General features: G+C 35.4%; 1 protein-coding gene across 1 annotated transcript; it reads right to left on the reverse strand.

The window, feature by feature from the left end:
• Positions 1–4,572: 4,572 nt before the first annotated feature.
• On the reverse strand, positions 4,573–5,087 carry LOC111519051 (protein transport protein Sec61 subunit gamma-like). The gene is made up of 2 exons (XM_023177760.2): positions 4,941–5,087; positions 4,573–4,884 (listed from the first exon to the last, which is right to left on the reverse strand). The coding sequence occupies exons 1-2, from the start codon at positions 5,015–5,017 to the stop codon at positions 4,653–4,655; spliced, it is 309 nt and encodes a 102-aa protein (XP_023033528.1). The 5' UTR covers positions 5,018–5,087; the 3' UTR covers positions 4,573–4,652.
• Between the last annotated feature and the right edge of the window lie 17,689 nt (positions 5,088–22,776).

Raw genomic sequence — 22,776 nt, forward strand, 5'->3', positions numbered from 1 at the left:
GATTTCACTCATTAACTCCTTCATCGGGCCATAGACTAATTTGACCATCAACACTTAACATTTGGTCTCGACATCTCGTTTTTCCTTTTACTTTTCAGTTTTCTTCGTTTTCTTCTCTATTTCCTCTCTCTTCTTTTCTCTCCTTCTCTATACACCCAATTTCTTTCTGCAACTACTTTCAATCTTGGGGTTCATTTTTACCCACAGGCTTTGCACGTTGACTTAATTAAAGTTGTACATGGCAAGAGAAAGAAAAAACAAAATTGCAAAAAAATATATAGCAAAAAAAATAAAAAAAAAGTGTAAGCCATCCCGATAGGTGTGTGTGTATGTGTGTGTGGTGTGAAATGTGGCAAAAGGAGAGAAAAGGCCAAAACAAATTGCCAAAGTCAGTGTAGAAAGCCAAGTGTAAAGGCAGAATTTTTCAGAGGGTTGGGCAAATGGCAATTTATAAAATCCTTTGAAGTGTCGAAAATCAGTAATTGTAGTCAAAGTGCAAATTGATTGCCCCCACCGAACCATACACAGATGTTGCCAGTGTGTGCCAATCTCTCTCTATGTGTGTGTGTGTGTACGTGTATGCCGAAGAATCAGTGTGTGGTGCCAGTCATGTTTTATTGCCAGTAATTTGTAGTTGCAAATTAATGGCCACACTTCACTTTTAATTAAAATGCATACAAAAAAAAAGGAAAAACTGAAAGAAAAGTAAAGAAGCAAAAGTAAAGGCAAGAAATATTAATACCCTGTAGTCTTAGCTCAACCTCTGTTATGCTGTTGAGGTCAAAAGTTGGAGTTATAGCTCCCATTTTACTAAGTTCAGATAAAATAGTTAATGTTAATTGCCTTTGGAAGATAAATGGGAATCCATTTTTGACTTTTTCAACTACACCAGATTAAAATAAACAAATCAAGTTTAACTCAACTGAAACAGTAACTGAAAAGTTTATTTTTGACCAAAAAATGTCTTACAGTGAAATTTTGCATCGAAGATTGCCATGACAAACTATTTTTGAAATTAACTTTACGCCTAATAACTTGTTTATAAAACGAAAAATTTTTTAAACTTATAAATTAAAAAGTTTATTATTTATCTGATAATAAATTTGCGCAAATATAAATTTGCTTATTAATTTATGGGCGGGCTCATTTATATCAATTTTTACTTATTCATTTTCCTAATAGTTGTTAATAAATTAATGCATATGCAATTTTTCATGTGTTGGTTTTAAATATGTATTTATCGATAATGTTGTATTTCATATTTCGAAATATAATTTCAATCTAAAGTTTTCTTTTACGAATTTATTTATTTTTCTTTTTCAAATTTAGGTAAGGATATTGGCTGTCTACTTAACAAAAGAGAAATTTGTCAAATAAGAGTAAATAAAAGAACAAAATTTAAAAATTTGATACTTCTTAATTTAAGCTGTTTTTGGCAAACTTTTTGAAACGGCAAAAATTTCAATTGTCGCCTTAGCATTTCCTTTTGCCTTTATTTTGTACTTTTTTAAACACTTTTTGGTGAGCTTGAGAAACTCCTCAAAAGTCTAAGTAACTGAATTGCAGCTAGTCCATGGTCCATGTGCGTGTGTGTGTGGAAGTTAGAAAAGTTTCTAGTTTTTAGTCCACTTGTCTTTTTTTGGCTATTCCTTTGACTGCATTAACTTGGTTTTCCGCATTCCTTTTTGGTCTCTTGGACCCTTCTCTCTTTTGCTTTTACCCTCTTTGTCTGGCTCTGCTTTTAGCCCGGGGGAGTGACACGTTTGCTTTTGCCTTTGCCCTGCCTTGGCTTGCCTAAATGACTTTATAGCCTCGCAGCAAGTGGCTGGACAACATACGATCTGTCTCTCAGTCTGTCGGTCGGTCCCCTCTCTTGTACGTCTGTTTATCCTGTTTGTCTCAGGTGCCAATGGAGTTTTCCCTTTAAGCAAAGTTTTTGTTTTTCTTTTTCCATGCCTTCTGCCTGTTGCTTCTTAAAGCCAAAGCTATTGTTGCACATTTGTTAAAAGTTTTGAATAAATTTGCAACATTTGCTTCTGTTGCATCAAGCAAGTTGTCGGCACACACGAGGACATGGCATCATCAATTTTGGTTTGAGAGACTCATCAATAAAACATAACAGCAGCCAAATGGAGATACATGCGACAATGCGCCATGCATTCATTGCGCGTCTGTTAAAGGATATGGATGCGAATGCATCAAAGACTCAACTTGGGAGATAAGCCGAGAGCTAACCTAATTTAGTGAAAAACTTTGCATTCAACCATCGTTGACAGCTCGAAGCAAAATGGAAAGAATGCCAGTTAAACAGTTTCCCCTCTGGACAGAATAGTAAAAAGCCAAATATCAATTGCTTCTATTCTATGAAGGTCTTGCCACAAGCATATCTGAGCATTAATTATAGACTATCCAAGTTTCAATGTCTATATCAAACCTACTTATGTAAGGTGCGCGAAATAAGTAAGTGGGACACTACTTTACTATCTATACCAACTAGACCGATAAGGATATTAAAATAAAATAAATTTATCTTTAAACTTCTAAATTTATAAATATATTTCAGCCCATTAAAATGGAAAAAAGGTTCGGGCAAAATTAGAAAAAAATCAAACAAAATATTTTCAAACGAAATAAGTAACTGGGACAAATTGTTAATTTGTGTACTAATTTTAAAATGAAAAATAAAAACCAACTGATACAACTTTAAACGATTGAATAGCCCTCTCCTCTGTTTCTTACCAATTGCAGTATATGAGCTGCCATTTAATTAAGCGTGTTTTTAAGCATTTGGATGTTCAATTTGTCCGATTCTTGAAAAATGGCTTCTTATAAGCCCTTTATATTTGCAAATTGCTTTCCGTGGGTATAAAGTTGTTAAATCAAGATGCCTAAAATATTTTTTATCGGTTTTGAGTCTAGTCTGCTTATTGACCAGTCTAAAATAAGAATTTGAGAGACTTTTAAATAAGCTTCTGTGAGTTTTGTTTTATGATTGGGTGCATTATCACGCTAGAAAATGTATGTACCCTGTCCAAATTGCACAAAAACGATCTCGGACAACTCAACATAGTTTTGTGCATTTATTTTATGCGTTATAAAACACTTTAGAGTACTTTCAATAAACGGGAACTCCGTCCATATAATCATACAAAAATTTCTGGAGACATGGACTTGTTTTGAGGCGCGCAAATCGCGAATTTAATAGCGCTACCCCTCGGGTTTATCTAAATTCAACATTTTTGGTTACTAAAAACAATATTTTTCGACACAGTTCAAACTGAGAGTACAAACTTTGTATTTGTTGGCAAACTGTGAACGAACAGCTTTATGCCCAGACAGGAGCTCCGGTTTCGTAAGTTTTTTTTTATATAAAGCATTATATGATCACTGCAGGATTTATGCACGCATCTCGTGGATATCGATAGAGAAAAATTACTTCCTATTTGGGATGCATTAATATTTTTTTTGATCGCTAGATTTCGTATTCAGTTGTCACTCAATATTGGGCTATCAGAACGGGGATTTCTTTCATAATTTTACCGGTCTTTAAGTCATTTTTCACTGTGTTTTTATTTTCGCCAACATGTTCTGCAATTTTGCTAATTGAGATCTCCACATCACACAGTGCCATAAATCTTCCACGCTCTTCATCGGATAAGAATGCGAAACTTGGCGTTTTTTCATTAAAAAAAAGAGTTACGAATAGCAACAAATATAATAAAACCTGAAAATCACTTTTTTTTCTTAATTTTAAAAGATTTAAAAAAATTTGTTATTCAAAGTACTAATTTCATGTGCGTATCTAACCACAAATGACAGCAAAGCAATCTGTCCCATTTACTTATTTCGTTCGCAAAACTCAACATTAACTTCTTTAAATTAATGTATTTGGATAACCCTGTGAAACTTTTTTACAAATTTTTGGTCATCGCTGAAAAACAATACAACTAAAATATAGAAGGAAAAGAAAAATCGAAAAACTGCATATTTTGGACAAAATAATGTGATAAGTCTTTGTCCCACTTACTTATTGCGCGCACCTTATATGGCTAGTCTGTTAAACAAATGAAAAGTGAGTTAAAAACCCTTTAAAAGTTACTTAATTTGCCACCATTTCCAATGGGAATACACAATTAAGTTATTTTTATTAGCATCCTGTATATTTTTCATCTATTCATCTAATGATCACCTTTCTTATGAGTTGTTTGTTTGGTTTTGAAGTTGATACTACCTAGGGAAATGCTTTTCAATATATGTAATAAGCAACTGGCAGAGTTTCACTCCTCCCATGCATATTTCTTTAATTCGATTGCATTCACACACACATCCGACAGTTTTGTGGGTTTGGCAACGGCAAATGTTTTTCCTGTAAAGTGCACAGCCAAATATTCTTGTCAACACTTGGCGACCTCCCCCCAACAGTTGTAAGTTGGTTGGGTCAGGTCAAACCAGTCAGCCATACAGCCAACGAACCAACCCAGCTTGGCTTTGTTATGGCCGCTTTTATATACTTTGGCCCATGGCCAAACACATGACAAGAGAGTGAGAAAGAGAAAGAAAGAAACGATGAGATAGAAACAAAAAGTAAACTTTTATTGCTTTCTTTTTCTTCCTAGAGACAGCGGCAATTGAATTTGAAAGTTTATTTCTGTCTAACCCATAAGAATATTTTGGATGGGTATGTGAATTAACTTAACCGCACAACCAAAAGACCCCATGATAAGGAAACCGATTGCAGTGGCCATTGATGAGTGGAAAAATTCATACCGATTGGGTTTTGTGCATTGTTGCAGGAAACGAAATGATTCCTTGATGCTGCAGACACTGGGCACCGAATTGAGTAAATTGGAGGTAATCACATTGAAGGTGTGTTTTAGCCAACCACTGTAATTAATTGATTAGTTTGATGTGAGAAATAGAAGTGTTTGGATGACTCTCACCTTTTGCTGCTCTTTGGAGTTCCGCGTCGTCGGGCAATTTGTTCCTCAATTTTCTTATAGAAAATATCAAACGTCATGGCAAAGATGACTATCTGGAAACTTCGTCGACTTTTGCAAACTTTATTAGGCGAAGCCTACTGCATTGCAGGAAACTCTTTAAAAAGTATCGATGATTAACAAGAACTTATCGAGAGAACATATCGAATATTACCGAGTATTATCGATAGCTTTAAATAGTGAACAGATTTCCCTAATGACGTAGTTTTATTTTTAGTTCTCTCTCGATTAATTCTCAATAATAATGAGTTAAGAACTATCGTTGTCGATATCGATTGACACGATATATATTTACGATGGTAATGGTCAAAACTTTACTAAGCAATTTACTGTGACAGCGTTAAGAGGTGGAATTTATAAATTAATGTATAGTAATTCTCAACCTGTCGTAAATTTATTAGAAATTGTTAATATTTTAAGTATTTATAGATATTTTTAAGTGTTGGATTTCTTGAATACCTTTATTGAAAGACGTGGGTATTTTTGAATAATTTTATTTTGACAGTAGACTGGACTTGTTTTATAATTTAACATTTAAAAATCCAACTATACAAATTTAGAAACCTCTGACTGATCCTTGATAACTGTTGTTTGCTTTAAGCATCAAGAGTCAAATGATTTTCATTATAATCACAGGAAGAAAAAGATTTCGAGTATATCGATAATTTTGTTGTCTTTTATTAGCATTTTGTCTACTGATATTGGTTTTCAAGACAAGTGAAGTTAACTAAAGAGCATTACCAAGCGTTTGTTTTGGACAAACAGCATTGCCAACATCTAACAAATACAGCAGGCGCATTTTGAAGGCATTGCCCGTAAGAAAAGTGGAAAAGACTCAACCGGCTTACACACTTAATCAAACTTTATGCAAACTGTTTGACCAGGCTCACCCTTTTCCTATCTCACTCCTACTTTATTTTCTCTCTCTCATGTGCCGACAAAATTTACCAAAATTTTGCTGAGCAATGCAATTTTATGCCAACAGGAAAAACAGACAGACACACATACCAAAAAAAAAAAAGAAGGAATACAAAAGTTGTAGAGCGTTAGAGAGAGAAAGAGAGTGCCAGGACATGGGACTTAAATGCTGCAATTTGTTTTGCTGCCGAATCGTTGCTGTCTTCACTTGAAGCTTAACTAAATGCACACAGAATGCCCTATTCCACTACTTGCCTCTCTACACTCTACCAGAGCGACATAGACTAAGCCAAAAATTGCTCTTTGTGCGTAGACGACGACAACGACGACGACGACGATGGCTATGGCAAGGACTTCTACTAGGATGATGCTCCGATTTGACAGCCTTGAATGAGACTCTGCTTGTATCCCAGGACAATTCACTGCAAAATTGGGCTGAGCCTTCGTTTTCTCCTCTATATGTGTGTTGAGTGTATATGTGTGTGTGTATTTATGATTGTGTGCGTGCTTGGCGTTTCAGCCATTGCCATTGAGATTGAAAAATGTTAAAAAATTGCTTTTAAATGCCACAAAATACAATTTATTATTCAACAGAGGCAAACGCCAAACACTGAGAGCACAATGTGTGTCCTGGGAGTAGGCGGCTGGGATGGTATGGGGGGTGTGGCAGCATCAGGCATGACCAGTGTGCGTAACAAAGCTCAACAGTGACTGCCTCCTGCTTGGTTGTAAATTTAAATAAAGCCAGAAACACACACACCAACACAGAGACAAGAGAGCGATTGTGTTGTAGCTGCTGCAGTTGTTTTGTTTATTACGCATACGCACTGTGTGTGCCATGGCCTGAAGTTGAACACGGATTGCAGCAGCTGTAAACAGTTCTTAAAGCCACAGCAGATAATTACAAATAGCAAAAAAAAAAACTAAAACGAAAGATGAAAAGACAACATACCTTTAACTAGAAATCTACAAATGCATCCACACAGACGGAACGGATAAACTATTAAAAAAAATTTTAATTAAATTTTAATTCTAATTCATGTCTTGACGAAGTTTTATGAGAACTAAAAGCCAACATCATGATGCTGATAAAACGAAATTCGAAAGAAGGCAGATGTTATAATCTCAAATCAATCAATATTAAAACTAATACTTATTAGTTTGCTTTAAAAGTCAAAAAAAGTTATCCTTGAGTTTTATTTTTAAAATTAAAAATAAGAATTAATGATAACATGGTTTTTGTAACAGCGATGATTTTTTGAAAAATAGTTTTGAAACAATAATTATTTTCGGTTCCTGATAGAGATTTATAGAACTTTTATCGTCTTGATATTTGATCAAATTGCTTCATCATATTATTTTGTGTTTTATACTATTTATGAATAATTGTCAAGGAAATTATACTCGATTAAACCATGTTGAAAAAGAATTGTGGGAATGAAAGAGAAGCCAAACGAATCCAAAAGAGTGAATGTTAGTTGAATGAGTCTATATGCGTGTAGTTAACCTCGTATTATAAATTTGATTTCATATTTCTTTTATTTTCATTCCTTTCACTGGGCTTCGATTGTTGTAATATGTTTTAGCAAGTCTTATTCATTTATTTTAAATCAATTCAAATGTAGTCATTGCAAACTATGTAGATACTCAAAGCTCTCAAAATAATTAAAAGAACTAACTGATTCGACTTTAAAACTTGACCAAGATTTAGATTTATGATATTTGTTGAGAATGAAAACTGCATTTGCTATACTGTGCTAGAATTTAAGCGTCTTTGCATTAGCTTCAAATACTCATTTCAAATTTTGAGCCTCAAAGTTTAACCCTTTGACCAAGTTTTAAAATATATATACTTTTCAATATTGATTTTAATCTGCTTGCCGAAAATTTGTCACATTTTTGTCTTACAGCATTTTATTATGTATAATTTATCAAGTCCTGGCCTAGGCTAATTGCAGACCAAAAGCTTGGACTTTTCTTGAAGAGAGAAAAGTAACTTTTCTATATATATTTTATTTCTCGTTTTTTCGTTTTTGTGGCACTTGAACAATTTTCCATGTGCTCCAAAAAACTTTGGCAATAAAATTTGTTTCAAATTGCTTTTCAAAAGCAACTCCCCCTTGTCCCTTCTTTCGCCCTCTATCTCTGTGTGTAGTTTGAAAGTTGTCAGCGGGTTAACCAAACACCCTGGCACCATCCAACAACCCCCAACCCCATTTTGCAAAGCAACCTCAGTTAGGATAAAGTGCCCCCCAGAGGGGCAAATAAATATCAAATATATTGAGAGAAAAACAGAGACTCAGCTAGTGAGAGAGATGGATGGGGGAAGAGAATGAGACCAAAAGGCAGTCGCGCAAAAGTTAATTACATTGTGTTAACTGAGGGGGACAGGCCTAATTTTGTAATTCTCTTTCTGAATCATTTAACCATGAAATTGCCAGGCCCAAAAAAACCCCGCCCATCATCTACGCCTTCTCTCCACGGCAAGGCTAAATGGCAACTAAATGATAAACCACACAAAAAAAGAAAGGAAAGGATGAGTTTTTCGAAAATTCAAATTCAAATTCAAAATGTGAAAATTAGCCTTTCAACTGCCTAGTAAATGCTGCCTGTCGAATGACACGCCTACTTTTGCAGAACGCCTCCCCTCCTTTCACTTCATTCTCTTTTCATTTGTTACTTTATCTTGGTAACACCCTTAGGGGGTCAGCCTGTTTTTGTGTGTGTGTGTGTGTGTGTTGACAGCAGCAGCTGACGCCCAAAATTTATATTATACTTTCGGGCGCAGAAAGTTGTTTCTCATTATTATTGAGCATGGTAGATTTTTGATAATTCTCCCCCTCAACGATTGTAATTATTTGTATTTATTTGCAATTTCTATGGCTTTTACGCATAAATTAATGCAATTATATAGGGTCTAGGTATTTGTCGAGGTCAGAGATCGAGTTTAATACTCATTTGATAAATTTCCACGCTCTTTTGATGTTTTTGGTTGTTGTTGGTTTTCCATCCGCAGCCTTTGGCCCAAAAATGTACCAAAATAATAAAAAACAAAACGAAAATATATTTCAATGAAATTATTTTCATGGAAAACATGTTGAATTGGTAGTTTAACATAAAGTTAACCAAGTAACGGGCTGAGTGAGTGATGAGGTGAACTGCGTAGATATATGTATGTACATATGTATATATTTATATGTATTCCACCATATAGATAAATAACGACCACAACTTTTGGTATGGGGAATCCATTTCAACTAACTACATGACATTGCATTTGTCTTTGCCATTTTCTGGCAAACGAAAAAAAAAATGAAAACTTTCAAAAAACCTGCACAATGATTGCCAAAAAATAAAAACCAACAAAAAAGATTTATCTCGACTGAAGCTTTCCCTTTTAGGAAGCGAAGAAAGGTTTTTAAATTTGTTTACAAAATTTATGAATTAACTAAACAAACCCACAAATAAAACATAAAACATAAACTATTTTAAAAAATTGCTTGCTTATTTAAAATTTCAAAATTGATATAAAGAGACAATTTTCGGAAATGTTTCTCTTTTTTCAAAATTGAAATTTTAAGAGTTATCCTACTCGATTTTAGTACAAAAAAATATTGTCCCTGATTTCAGAATCTTCTAAAACTACAATTTATTTGAACTTAAAATTCCAAATCAGTATTAGTTACTTTATCCATATAAACTAAAGGGTATCACAAAAATAATACACAAAAAAAAAAAAAGACAACGATAAGAGAAAAACTATTGCCCAGCCACTGCCATTACCAATTTTTGTGCTTAACGCTTCACTGAACAAATCACTGAGATACAGAGACATATAAAAAGAAAAGGAGGAATACAGTCTAAGAGACTGAGCGAAAGAGATGGAGATGAAGATGAAACAGAGAATCAGTAGGAATTGGAGTCGAAGTTCCGTTTGCTGTCTCTGCTTATGCCATCAGCATGTCATCATGGCAAAATCAGACGACATGCAACATTGCATAAAGATTTGTCACAGCTAAAGCCTTGCAACACCAATTCCCCGCATTAGCCTCTCCTCTCACCTCACTCAACCACCAAAAAAAACAAAAAAAAAAAAACAACCTGCTAGACGAGACAACGAAACGACAGAGAAGAACTTTTCAGTAAGAGAAGCAAACTCAAATCGCATTTTCGCATGTTGCAATTCGACAAACAGCAGCAGCAACATGAGATGAGATGAGGAGTGTACCAATGACAGGGACGGGAACAAGGACTGACAAAAAGGAGGTGGGATTTGTGCGGAGGAAGCATTGAGAAATCCTGGGCAACTTGCAACAAATTCAATTTTGTCTGGCTCGATTGCATTGCGGCACATTGGCTTGCAAGTGGAGAGATAGAGATCTGAGGGAAACTGCTCATCGATTCGCATTGCATTTCAATATATAAATATTTATACACAAGTAAATTTGTGCACAGCTGAGAGATGTCATTTTGCTCTAAAACAGAACACTGAGAGAAAATCCTTCTTAAAGCAACAATAATTTTTGTTCAGCTAACACTTAACTAAATACTTAGACTAAGCAGAAAGCAATGATCATTTGAAAACTTGTCTGTTCAATATTTGAGTGTTGGAAATTGCTATTTATAGAAAAATCAGTGTTGGTAAACGTTTAAAATATTACGTTTAAGATATTCTTCTAGTGATTGCTACATTTTTAAATTGAAGCAACTGTAATTCTCAACTGATTTAAACTTGGTGTTGATTGCGAAGCCTTCTTAAAAGGAAACGAGCAGCTTATCAAATTAATTTTTCACGAAACATTAATCCATTTCAATCTCAACAGCACTCTCGTAGCAAATTTAGTAGTCCAGCATTTTTTTTTTCAGTGTAGCCAACGACATTGACAAACTAAAAATGAAGATATATGTGACGGAAAGAATCTTGGTTGAAAAATAATGGTCATGTAGCTGTCTTTGCTACATAAATCGTTTAGTTTCGCATTTGTTATTACGTTTTTCTTCACGGTTCTTCGACAATCTTTTTTTCTTTTTTGGTTTTTTTTTTCTTTACCTAATTCCTTTTTATTACCGAAAAGTCTGCCTGTCTGCACATATTTATAAATCATGGCTAAGCCTTTATGACATATGCTAAAATTTAATACCAAGCAGGCCAGGACAGGCCAGACAAAAACCAAAGCAGACCAGAAGACCGGCCCCTCCATCCCTTCGGATTGCCTATGTGGAAACAGGAAAGAAACAACAGAATTTCATATGAAGCGCGACCCCAACGCGTGACAAAATGATTAAACGGCTAGGAGGACCAACAAGACCAAGGACTCAGGCGGCTATCCCAAAAAACCCCATCAACTCTTTCATGGAAGCCATAACCAGGTTTTCATCCAGGCAATGCCGCCATTGTTTACCGTTTTGCCATTCCTCGTTCACGTCTCTCACACTGAATGACAGTGCAAAATTGTTAATGTTGATAATGATGATGATGTGATTAGATGAGTGGTTATTTGGCAGTCTGAAAAAGCTGTCAAAACTCGGGCTAAATGTGGCATACAAAAGGTTTTTTGGCAAATAGGTTGGTGTTAGATAAAGCTGATGCTGTTGCTGCTTCTGTCTGAAAGCTACTAAGTAGCACATTGAATACATATACATATTTTGTTGTTCAAGTGCCTTTGCCTAATGAAAAGTTTCAAATATTCTTTTCAAATATTTTTAGGGCTTAATTTATATTTAGATAATACTCTTGAATATCATGATTAGGCAGTTTTTGTGATTCTTTACAAATTGAATACTTATCACTCGTCTAGACGAACTCAATGGCTTACCATTTGCAATAAAAACATCTCATTTAGTTTAATTTTTAATTTAAAAATAAAAATATTTCATTTATAATGCTAAAAAAAACTGACATTTATCCCTCCTTTTAGTAGTTTCGTGGGGGATTGCAGAGGAATGCCTATGTACAACTTTTGTCCTCTTGTCATTGGCTAGTTAAAAAATAAACTTTTTACAGTTTTGTCAATTACCATAAAACATTTTTTAATATTTTCCAATTACACAAAACGTTTAAATATAATCTTTTTCTCTTAAATTATTTAAAACGTTTAAATATTTATAAATAAAATAACTCTTTTTCTATTTGTAAAAACTTATAAAAACAATTTGTTAAAGTTATTGATCAAATTATATTAAATCAGAGAGAGTAATAAAAGCAATTGCTCAACATTTGGTTTTACATTTTTAGGTTCATGTATTCTGTTATTTTGTGTAAGTTTATTTGATCAAGCTTTCAGCTTAATCTTGAAGAGGAATTTAAATTCTGATAGATCAAAGTTTCTTTAAAGTAATTGAAATACTTATCAATTTCTCATAGTTCTCATCTCACTTATCAGAAACAATCAGACGCAAAGCCTAGTAGCTATAGCTAATTTACATTAACCTTTTTATTGATACAAATAAAACAAAGCTAAATTGTATACAATCATCAAACCACAAAATACTTTAAGTTATCTGCAACATAATACTTAAAACCAATTGATTGCAATTTTTGTTATCTCCCATTCCTAATCCAATGTTTCAGTTATGTGATTTTCCATGCCTTCTATTGAAATAAATTTACCTTAACTAAATTGTTTTAAATCTGAATTTTCAATTTCAAAAAACGTTAACATTGCCTCAAGGCAATCATTGCAAATTGCAGCAGATACATTTCATACGCCTAATTATGAGCCATAAATTTTCGAGATAAAACTATAAATCGTTCAGTTTGCAGCTTCCACATTCTGTGGGACTATAAAAACTGAAATACAGTTCCAACGTGCCAGGTACCAGAAAAACCTGTGGGGACTTCATGCAGTGCCTTATTAGCAAAGTTTCTGGAGGCGCCTTGAACCTTGAGCAGGTTAGTGGAGTTTGCCTCAACTTTTGCTCCTATTCCGGCTTTTGTCTACTATGCGGGGCAGGGAGGGGAAGTGTGTGGGGGAGAGGCAAAACTATAGACAGACAATTTCCTTATGAAATGAAAATAAACATGACATTTCTAGGTTTATGTACTTTTGCAGCTGTGCCTTTTGCTTCTTTTCCTCTCAGTCTTTTACGTTCTGTGTTTAGAACGAAAGCCCAAACCGCTGAGATGTTGCCTCTGGGTTCCTCTTGTCGAGCATCTCTTTTGCCCCACAAACTTGTTGGCTGCTATAAAATGTCATCTTTTATTATGGCAAAGGCTCAACTGGCTGGCTGACTAGACTTTTGAGGCAAGAAGGCATAGTGGCAAACAATGCTTTTGCCACGCCCCTAGCCCAGCCTCTTTTATACCCCAGTTTATACGCTTGGCTACACAAACTTCCTCGCTTTTAAGGAAAAAGGGAGCCGAAGGAAATGGGAGAGAGGATAGGGGACTACATGCTGTGAGTTTCATTTCCGGTGCGACATTTTGTTACAAAACTTTATTTTCAATTTGTGCACATATTACACACAGCTTGCCACGCCCCCCCATAGCACCCATGACACACCCCCCTCCAGCCCTCTAGCCAGTCATCGGCCGGGGTTACGCCTCTGTGTCCCACTTATCTGGCTTTTGTTTTTATTTTTAGTGTAATTGTTCCATTTTTGCCATGGCAATTGCTTCTTCAACGAAGCTACGCTGCATGTGTCCATGTCTACTTATCATCTTCTGAATGCCCAGAATCGGACTCGAACTCCGGACTCGGTGCTTCTCTCGCTCTATCCCTCTCTCTATGAATCTGGAGAGGGTGGTGTTGGTGGTGGCTGTTGATTATTATTACAAGCATTATGACCGGATTTTGAGATGGCAACATGGTGAGATGGAAGTGAATGCTACTGGACGCCAGCTGCTCGTAATGAAATTAGTTTGCCGCCCATTCCACCTCCTAAAAGTAGGAGCTGATGCTTCAACATCTTCATCAGCAACAGCAACAGCAACAGCAACAGCAAAAGCGGCAGCCAGAGTATGAGGCTGGCTTCCTGTTTTGATTGCCCTAGCCCACACTATGCCATCATCTCCCTTAGGCATTTCAGGTCAAGTGCTACTCCGCCTTCATGCTGTTGTTTTATTGAATTTCATTTTAATGTGGTTTTTATTGTTTCGACATTGCACTTCAAAAATGATTCACTTAGTTTGATTTACTTTCGGTTTGGAAACTCGGGCATGGGCTTTTGTATGAGATTTGCATGCAAATTGATTTGCTAGACAGAAGCAGCAGCAGCAGCAATTTGTTTCAAGGATGAAAGAGCATTCTGGTAATATGTTTGAGATGATTTATAGTTATTGGGGACTAATTTTATTTAACTATCATGTAAGCATATAAATGGAAATAAATTCAAATGGTAAAGAAGTAAAAAAGCTTAGTTCGAGACAAATTAGAGCTATAAAAGTGCTGGAAAAACATATGTGAATAATGTTTAGTGTTGGTAAAAGTTGAAGTTTTTAAAGCTACGTTTTGAGGTGCTGGTTAACTAACAAAATGAACTTACTTTCTTTGCAATTTTGAAGTTTTTCTCGAGCAAAGTGCTTTAAAAGATTATAACATTTATCTTTTAATAGCTACACGAATAACAGTGTTGAAAAATTCATTCAAGCGCTAATATTTAGTAAAAATGCTGACAAATTTAATACAAGAGGCAAGCATATTTGCTGCAAAAACGCACTAAAACAGAAAAGTAGTGTTGGAAATGGGCGTAAAATTTAATAAAACAAGTAAATATACCAAAACAGGTTTTGCAAGAAGCAACCAATTTTAAAAATCCCATAATTTGGGGGATACATATAGTAGTTCTAAATATTTACAAGACCTTTTACATTTATTCTCCCCATTTTAATTAAGTAAAACTAATTTAATTTGATTTTGTTTGTAAGAAAAAATATTGGTTGGTCAAAATTTTTCGGGTCTCTTGGTCAAATGCTGGCTGTCTTTTTTTGGCCATCTATTTGTTGGTCAGCCATTTGACAGCTAACTTAATTAAATTCCATGGCACACCTTTTCGGACATTGTTGGCCATTTTATTTGCTATTTGCTATTGCCTCTTGCTAACTTTTAACTTTTGAGGCTTTGCACATACAAACAGAGACAGAGAATGTGAGAAAGATAGAGAGAGACGGAATTACGACGGGTCGCTTTTTAGCTTCTTTTTTTTTGCCATTCTGCCATTTCCATTGGTAATTTTCTTCTACACATGGCAAACGTGTGATAAAAATGCCTTTGTCTTGGCACATTGTTTCTTCTTTTTTTCTTGTTGTCGGTACTTTTTTTTTGTTTTTGTTGGTTTTTGACTTTTTTTTTTGTGGCATTTTTGGTTTAAAGGAAATAATGTTGAAAAAACGTAAGAAATAGGTGGCACTGCGTGTTAGAGGCTAAGCTGCTTAGCCTTCGTCTAGTAGAGAGCGAGAGAAAGAGAGCGCCAAACGGCCGGTGTCCGGGACAGGGTGTTGGTTCATGCGGTTTAGCCTCCACCTCTGACAGTGATTGGTGCCTGTGTCAGGGATTTATTTATCTTTTAAAAGTATTTATTGCCTGGCATTAAAGTCAAGAGAGACAGAGAAAGAGAGTGCAAAAAATAGAACAACTCCTCTTAAAGGCAACATAGTGAAAGTTTTTTCTCTCTCTCTTTGCCACTTTCTGAATTTGCAAGCAAATGCCTACATATTTATCACTATTTTTAGCCTATCATATATCTTCACATTTCATTCTCATCTTCCATATACGGGACTATATCCTGGTCATTTGACACTTTCACTTTACGAGCCATACTATTTATTTCACTTTTATCAAACATCAAGACATATTGATTTTTCTTGTCTTTTGGTCAGCAAAGAAAAATCGCCAGCAAGACTATAATCTGGCTCATTTCCAACATTGAAGCAAACAAAAAAGGCAACCAAAAAAAAAAAAGAAAAGGGTCCAATAGGTCTCAGTGTATGTAATCAAAGTTGATTGATTACGTGAAGCTCATCAGTAAGTTGAGTGGACAGACTTTTGCATTTTTTCCTTTCTTTTTTTTTTGGGGGTGGAGTAAGAACGGGAGTTCATTGTCTCTTAATTCTTAGCTACCACAAATTAGGTTTTTGACATTTTCCTACTTTTTGATGTGGGTAGAACAAAAATCTATATAAATTTTAATTAATTCATTTTTGCCAGGTAAATCGGCTTAACGAAAAACCTTTCAAAAAAGTAAAAGTAGATAAAGACATGGGCATGGCAATAGTTAAATAAAAAGGGAGACAGTCTAGAAACCCTTTTAAAGGTCCTCGTAAAGTGAAGTGAATAATCGATTCTGTCTAATTTAAATATTTTAAATAATTTTAGATTCATATCATTACGAGTTCAAAACGCAATACAGATGGAGCCTAATCAAATTAATAAAAATTCAAAATATATAATAGAGTTCATAAATTTAAAAAAGAAGTAAACATTTTACTGCCTGGACTATATCAGATCGATTTTCTATATATTGATATTAGACGAGATCACAAATTTTCCTTAATAAATGGATAATAATTTCTCTATTAGTCTAATGCAAAAACTAATTAAAGATTTACCCAAAACTAAACTAAAGTAGACACTGTCTAGACACTCATCAAACCCCTTTCCTCGAAAAAGAATAACTTCTGCTCTACGTTCATGTCATAAAGGCAAACAAATTTCTATAAATATTCGTTTATTTATTTTGGAATATTTTTGTTTTTGGTCTATGACAATTTGTGATAAAGGCTTAAAATTAATCGAATGGCAGGCAATTAAGTTACTCTCTGGGTCTTGGGTCTTCATATTATAAAAAAAATTTCTCTGACGCATGAATACGTACATATATATTTTGCGTTTCCCTTCCTCTAAACCCCTTTCTCTACGTTTGTTTTTCCTCATTCACGCTCTCTGTTTGTTTTTCCAGAATGAAAGTCAGTTTTAAGGTCCATTTCATCATGTCGCGAACTTTTATTAACTTGGCCTTTGTTTGCTTTGCCGCTTTTATTGCGAAAAAGGCCGACAGGCTTTTTATTATAGCCTCGGGATGGGTAGGATGATGCAGTTGCTCATTAAGCTGGGGACTGTTCTTGTCTGAAGGGCTGAAAATACTGCAGGCCGTTGTATATAGATATACTGTTGTGTGTATGTATGTGTGTGTGTGTGTGAGTGTGAGTGTGAGTGTACACAATTGAAAACCAAAAATCTCATTTTGTATGCAATCGAGCAATATATACGATGTTACATGGAAGATGGAGACCAGCTTATCAACACGATGGGCAAACAAAAAGCCTTCATTAAAACGTAAATAACAAATTTGCAACATGTAAATGTATATGTGCTTGGTTTTTTGTATGTATAGAAGAATATATGTGTGTGTTTGTGTGTGTATGATTGCATTGTGCTCTCCCAATCAAGTGCCGGTTTCAATTGCAGCCGCAATTACGCTAAACAAAATTACGTATTTGTAAAATAACCAAATGAAGAGTCAAAATCAGTCAAATACATGCAAATAATTGTGTCTGTGTAAAGGCGTGAGAGAGAGAAAGAGGGGAAGCGCGGCATTTAACAACCGCAGAATATATAAATTTGACTGATTTAGTTTGCATTGTGCATAAAAATAATCCACACTCACACACACACACACACACACACTCGCTTGCAATCCAATTGAAATAAAAACCATCAACGACGGCCTAACAAAACATCAAATAAAATGTATGTATTTTTCATTGCCTACTTTTTGGCTGGCATTGATAAAATTCATTTACTGGATTTTCTGTTTGAGAGGTTTTTTGATATGATAATTTAGGCAAATAAGCGGCAATTTGCACAACATTTAATGAACGAAACACACACACAGAAAATAACCCTTACAAATAACGTTTACTGAATAAAAACTGTGTAAAACGTTTGTAAATGGAATTCATACGAAAAAGAATTGTAAAAAAAAAAAATTAATCGTTTAATTCATCAAAAATGAACATTAAATTCAATGTAGATGGAATGCATCTTCATTTTATGCTGCCAAAAGTTAACTACCGGCATTAACCAACCTCGATGCCATTTGGACAATGCAACTGCATCTCCATCTCTGCATTGGCAACGACATGGTCATCTACTTTGTACTTGTTCAATTCATGCTTAACAGCCACCATTAGCAGCTTGCCAAGGGGAACAATGTCCACGAGAGTATGGCTGAAGTAAGGGAAAGGACGAAAAACTGGCTAAAAGAGATGCGCCTTCCAAAAAGCAGAGGAGAATATCAGTCGGTAGTATGCGAAAGTCCCCACACAATGATGGCAAGTTTCCATTCTTTTTTTTTGTTGTGCTTTTTAGGGTTCTGTTGTTGTTGTTGTTGCTAGTATTTTGAGCGCAGTTTATGAGTGGCGGGGCGAATGCATAAAGTGCCCAAGCCCCTAAGCAACCAAGTCCCTACGGTTTGCAAACCACGCCCATTACACCGCAGGGGGGCATAAACCAACGCTTTTCCAATTTCCGGCAATGAGCCCCAGCACATACTGGCCGAACTGCAGCAGCAACCAAGAGGCAAGAGGCATTGGCCAAGAAACAGTAGAGCAACTCTAGCTAACAGAAACGAATGCCCATTTGGTGTGGAATCTATTGTATTTAGTCTATTCATGTTAGAGATGAGGCAGAAACCGATGAATGAAAATTGGTTTCAAAGTAATTTTAAAAAGGACAATAACCAACGATTAGGCTATTTAAAAGTATTGAAATGACTTGGGATTGAGCTTCAGCAAAATTTTTAAAGTAATATCTTCGCAAAACCGCCTTGGCCAATAGAGAATAGTTTTGAATAGTTAAATTAGCAAATAGCATTTCGATATTTTTGTACAACCGACCGATATAAGCGAAAGGTTAATGGTATGTACATAAATATCTCAGAAAATAACTAAACAAATAGCGTAGTGCAGTTAGTGTATCAATATCTAGTTACCTAGATATTAATGCTGTAGTTCCCCTAAAGTATGCTAAGAATAACCAACTATTTGAAATATCTCTGCTAAGGCAATCAACTGTAACCGTTATACATTTCGATTTCATTTTTACAATAGTTTTATCTTCTCTAGTGTCACTAGTGTACATATGTTCAGCCATTTAGCTTCATGTTCATGCCAAAGTCTGACCAAAGTGGAGGAGCATAACTCACCATACACTGAAACATGCACACACACAAACACAGACTCACGTGCATGCATATATAGAGAGACAAAATCGCATCAGAAGCGCATTAATAATGCGCTCAGGAATCGAAAATGCAATGGATGAAAGTCTCTGTGTGTGTGTGTTATGCTGTGGGCTCTTTTTCTGGCCAGGATGTGGATGTGGATGCTGGTCATGATCATACTCATGATGATGATGATGATGTAAAAACACAATATGCGGCAATCTAATGAGCAACTGCTTTAGCAACACAAGAAAACCGCGTACGGTAAAAGCGACATAAAGAGCGAAAGAAGGAGGGAGCGAGCGAGGGAGAGAGAGAGAGACAGAGAAAGGATAAAGTTTGCCTGGAAAGGGTAAGAATGTTTGGTCGATAGTAAAGTTGTCAAGTAATTAATTTGTTCAATGGCATGCTCTACGGGTGTAAGCGAAACCATTTAAAGTTGATGTACCAGATACTTGAAAATTCAAAAGTAACTACAACAAAGTGGCAAAAGTCCTTGAAATGCCACCAAAGAGAGAAAGAGAGAGAGAGTACGAGCGACCGTGGGAAGAGTAACGAAAGAAGGGCGGATGGCTGGCATTGGCATTAGGGTGAAACATTCTGCATGAAGTTGCTTGGCAGGTGTGTTGATGGGTCCAAAGGAACTCCTTGTACTAGTCTCATGTATGCCTGGCGATGTATGTATCCGGCAATGGCTGCCAAGACAAATCGCACGCACCGAAGAATCAAAGTCAAATTGCGAGGGTTAATTCACAAAGTTTTGCTACCAAAACGGCCCAAACTGATATCATATGTTTAGGAACGTGAAATGAGGCTAAATTGCCCCGGAAACTATGCAATGAGCAATTGAAAAGTGTACTAATTAAATGAAATAACAAATTTGGAATGACCTGTAGATATAATGTGCATCTGGTAGCAATCATTATAAAAGATTACTTAACAATTCAACATATGCTTCAAAAGCACCTCTTTGCGGGTGAATCTCTTCCCTTTCATTACAAAACCGTTTTTAATTTGGATTTAAAGTTAAATTGAGATAACATTTACATAATCAAAGGTAAGTTTTACTCGGACATGAAATTATTTTAGAAATTGCTGGATTACAAATTGAATTTTTTAGTGCAAATCAAAGCATCAAGTTCTTTTGACTGTAACTTTAGGCCACTTTCTTGAAAAAGCTTGGTCTTTTGTTTAACTAAAAGTTCATAATTAAAACAATATATTACATTACAATATAGGAATTACTTATTTGTTAATACGATAAGTAAATAGTTACAAAATTAAGGCACAACCCAAGTTTGCTAGCACATGACCAAGATTCAGCTTTCAGGTTTAGCTTTTGATGGGGAAATTAAGGTAATCATCTTTTAACTATTTATATTTATTTTGATAATCCATAAAGTTTCTCATTATTTAAAAATAAAGGAACCTTTAAAGTGTCCCTCGCTCATATCATTACACCAACTCAAAGTATCTTCTGCCTCTTGTGCTTAGGCGTGTGAAATCGGAAGTAGCTGCCTGTCTTGTACGCCCATACTCCAACACGGCTTGCTCCTCGTCCTTTTCCTTCCCCTTCTACCTTTTCTCTTTGCCATGCGTTGCCTCTGACTGCCTGTCATACTCATTGGTTGTCTACCTCGTGGTCTCATGGAGTTTCTATTGAAGAGAAGATGGGGGAGGGCGGCATGTGCTTCCGCATTTGAATGTCAACGGAAACCGCAACGGTACAACTTAGATAAACGTTTGCTCTTTAAATATGTGCACTGTCTGTCGTTCACTCTAACTTCCTAGCTGGATTGCGAAGTGCAGGCAAGAAGATGAAAGCAACCGTTATTGAGTAGGAGCTGCTGCTTCTGCCACCTGGAGTAGCACAAGTCGCCATATTTGAGCAACTGAACTTATGTGTAAAGCAAGCGTTACCTGTGAAGTGCTTGTGGTTTATAGAGACTATGGTCGGAGTAACGATGTACATGTGTGTGTGTGTGTGTGTAGATAGATGGATCTTGGATTTTGCTTATTGCTTGCCTTCTATCTCTCTTTCTCTCTGTACATACATGCGAGTGGCTCCAAGTGTATATGTGTGTAGGATACATGTCAGGGTGTTTACTTTGGGGAACAGCAAAACGAAAATTGATTATATGGCCAAGATATTGAAGAAGCTAAGATTAAAGTAACCAATTTTTGGTATGAGAAAACTCATCACCAGTTACGCAAAGATGCCTAATTTGTAATATTTGTAGACAAATATTTATAAAGAGAATAAGGTAAAAGATTACTAAAAGCATCATTAGAGGTTATTTATTAAGCACTATAAACGGGGTTTAGTTTTTAAGCGTTTCTACTTTGCCTTAACTCCAATCAAGGTTATGACTTTAAATAGTCACATATTTAACCTAAATAAGGATTTTAAAAATAATTATAAACAGATATAAGTTAGTATTTCTCGTCTGTTGAATTTGAAGCATTTTCAAATTTTCAAAAATTAAATGCATTACGTTTGCTTTGCTCTTGGCATATTTATTCATGTTACCAATGGAATGTAAAATTTCGAGTACATTTTTTATTTATATCATTGCATTCTTTGATTGAATAATACCCGTTGGGCTAATCATGTGCAATTTCCGCTTAATTCTTTTTACACATTTCAGCAAACAAATTCTTGTTTTGTTCAAAAAACAAAATAAAAAACACAAAAATAAAATAAGCTAAAAATAAAGAGTAAATTCAATTAAATTTGAAAATCAATTTTCATTCAATTTAGGCAAAATGCCAAACAAATTAAAATATGCTCGAATAAAGCTGCAAGCACCTGTCCAAAAATTCAAGAGGAAAGAAATATATTAGGGGGGGCGTGGCAGAGGGCGGTGAGGAGGGTTAGGAAATGGTATTGTATTTCATTTGGAATGCCAAAATTGTTAAAAATAAAATCAATTAACAATAAATGCGAGCAATTAAATTGCATATGTGAAGAGGAAGAGAACATTTTTACTAACTAAAATGCTAGCCACTTAATTAAGTTGGTTCAGACAGATATAGAGAGAGAGGAAGAGAGAGACAGAATGGTAGAGAAAGTGTGTTAGCATTTACACTGCACAACATGTTTAAGTGCAAAACAATGTAATTTCATGGTAATCAGTCTGCGGACTTGGGTTTTTGCAGGATTTCCAGGAATTGTTTACACAAATGACTCAAGAGGAGGAATAGGGGGAAAGGGTAAATGCGAATCATGGTTGGTTGCAATTTGCAATTTTCTATGCCATTTAAAATGGTTTTGTGTATGTGTGTCTGTGACTCTGTATATGTAGCATACTTTTAGGCGCGCGTTAACGTAAATAAATTACCTATACAGCTACAAAGATTTTAGCTCAAACACACACACACACACACACACACACACAGGGAAAGAGAGAGAGAGATAGAGGGGGAGAACAATCAAGTGGTCAGTGTCGATGCAGCTTATAAATCAGGACATAGAGCCAAAATGTATATAGCTGCCTTTTGGGCACATTCAGTTAGATAGATAGATGACCTCAGCAATGCGGGTCGCGATTCTCTGCGATGGATGAACGTACGACCGAATGACTGACTGACTGAATGAATGAATGAATGAATGGGTAGGTGGTTAGATTGCTTGTATAAATGTTCAGCTATTTAGTTTCGGTTTTTCCTAGGGTTTGACTTTGCTGATTGGATTTTCCCC

The sequence above is a fragment of the Drosophila willistoni genome, assembly GCF_018902025.1.
Source record: "Drosophila willistoni isolate 14030-0811.24 chromosome 2L unlocalized genomic scaffold, UCI_dwil_1.1 Seg139, whole genome shotgun sequence".
In the NCBI taxonomy this organism is placed as follows: Eukaryota; Metazoa; Arthropoda; class Insecta; order Diptera; family Drosophilidae; genus Drosophila; species Drosophila willistoni.

Coding starts and splice junctions, on each gene's coding strand:
- LOC111519051 (XM_023177760.2), bottom strand. CDS start 5,017: ATGACGTTTGATATTTTCTATAAGAAAATTGAGGAACAAATTGCCCGA. Junction 4,885..4,940: donor ACTCCAAAGAGCAGCAAAAG/GTGAGAGTCATC, acceptor AATTAATTACAG/TGGTTGGCTAAAACACACCT.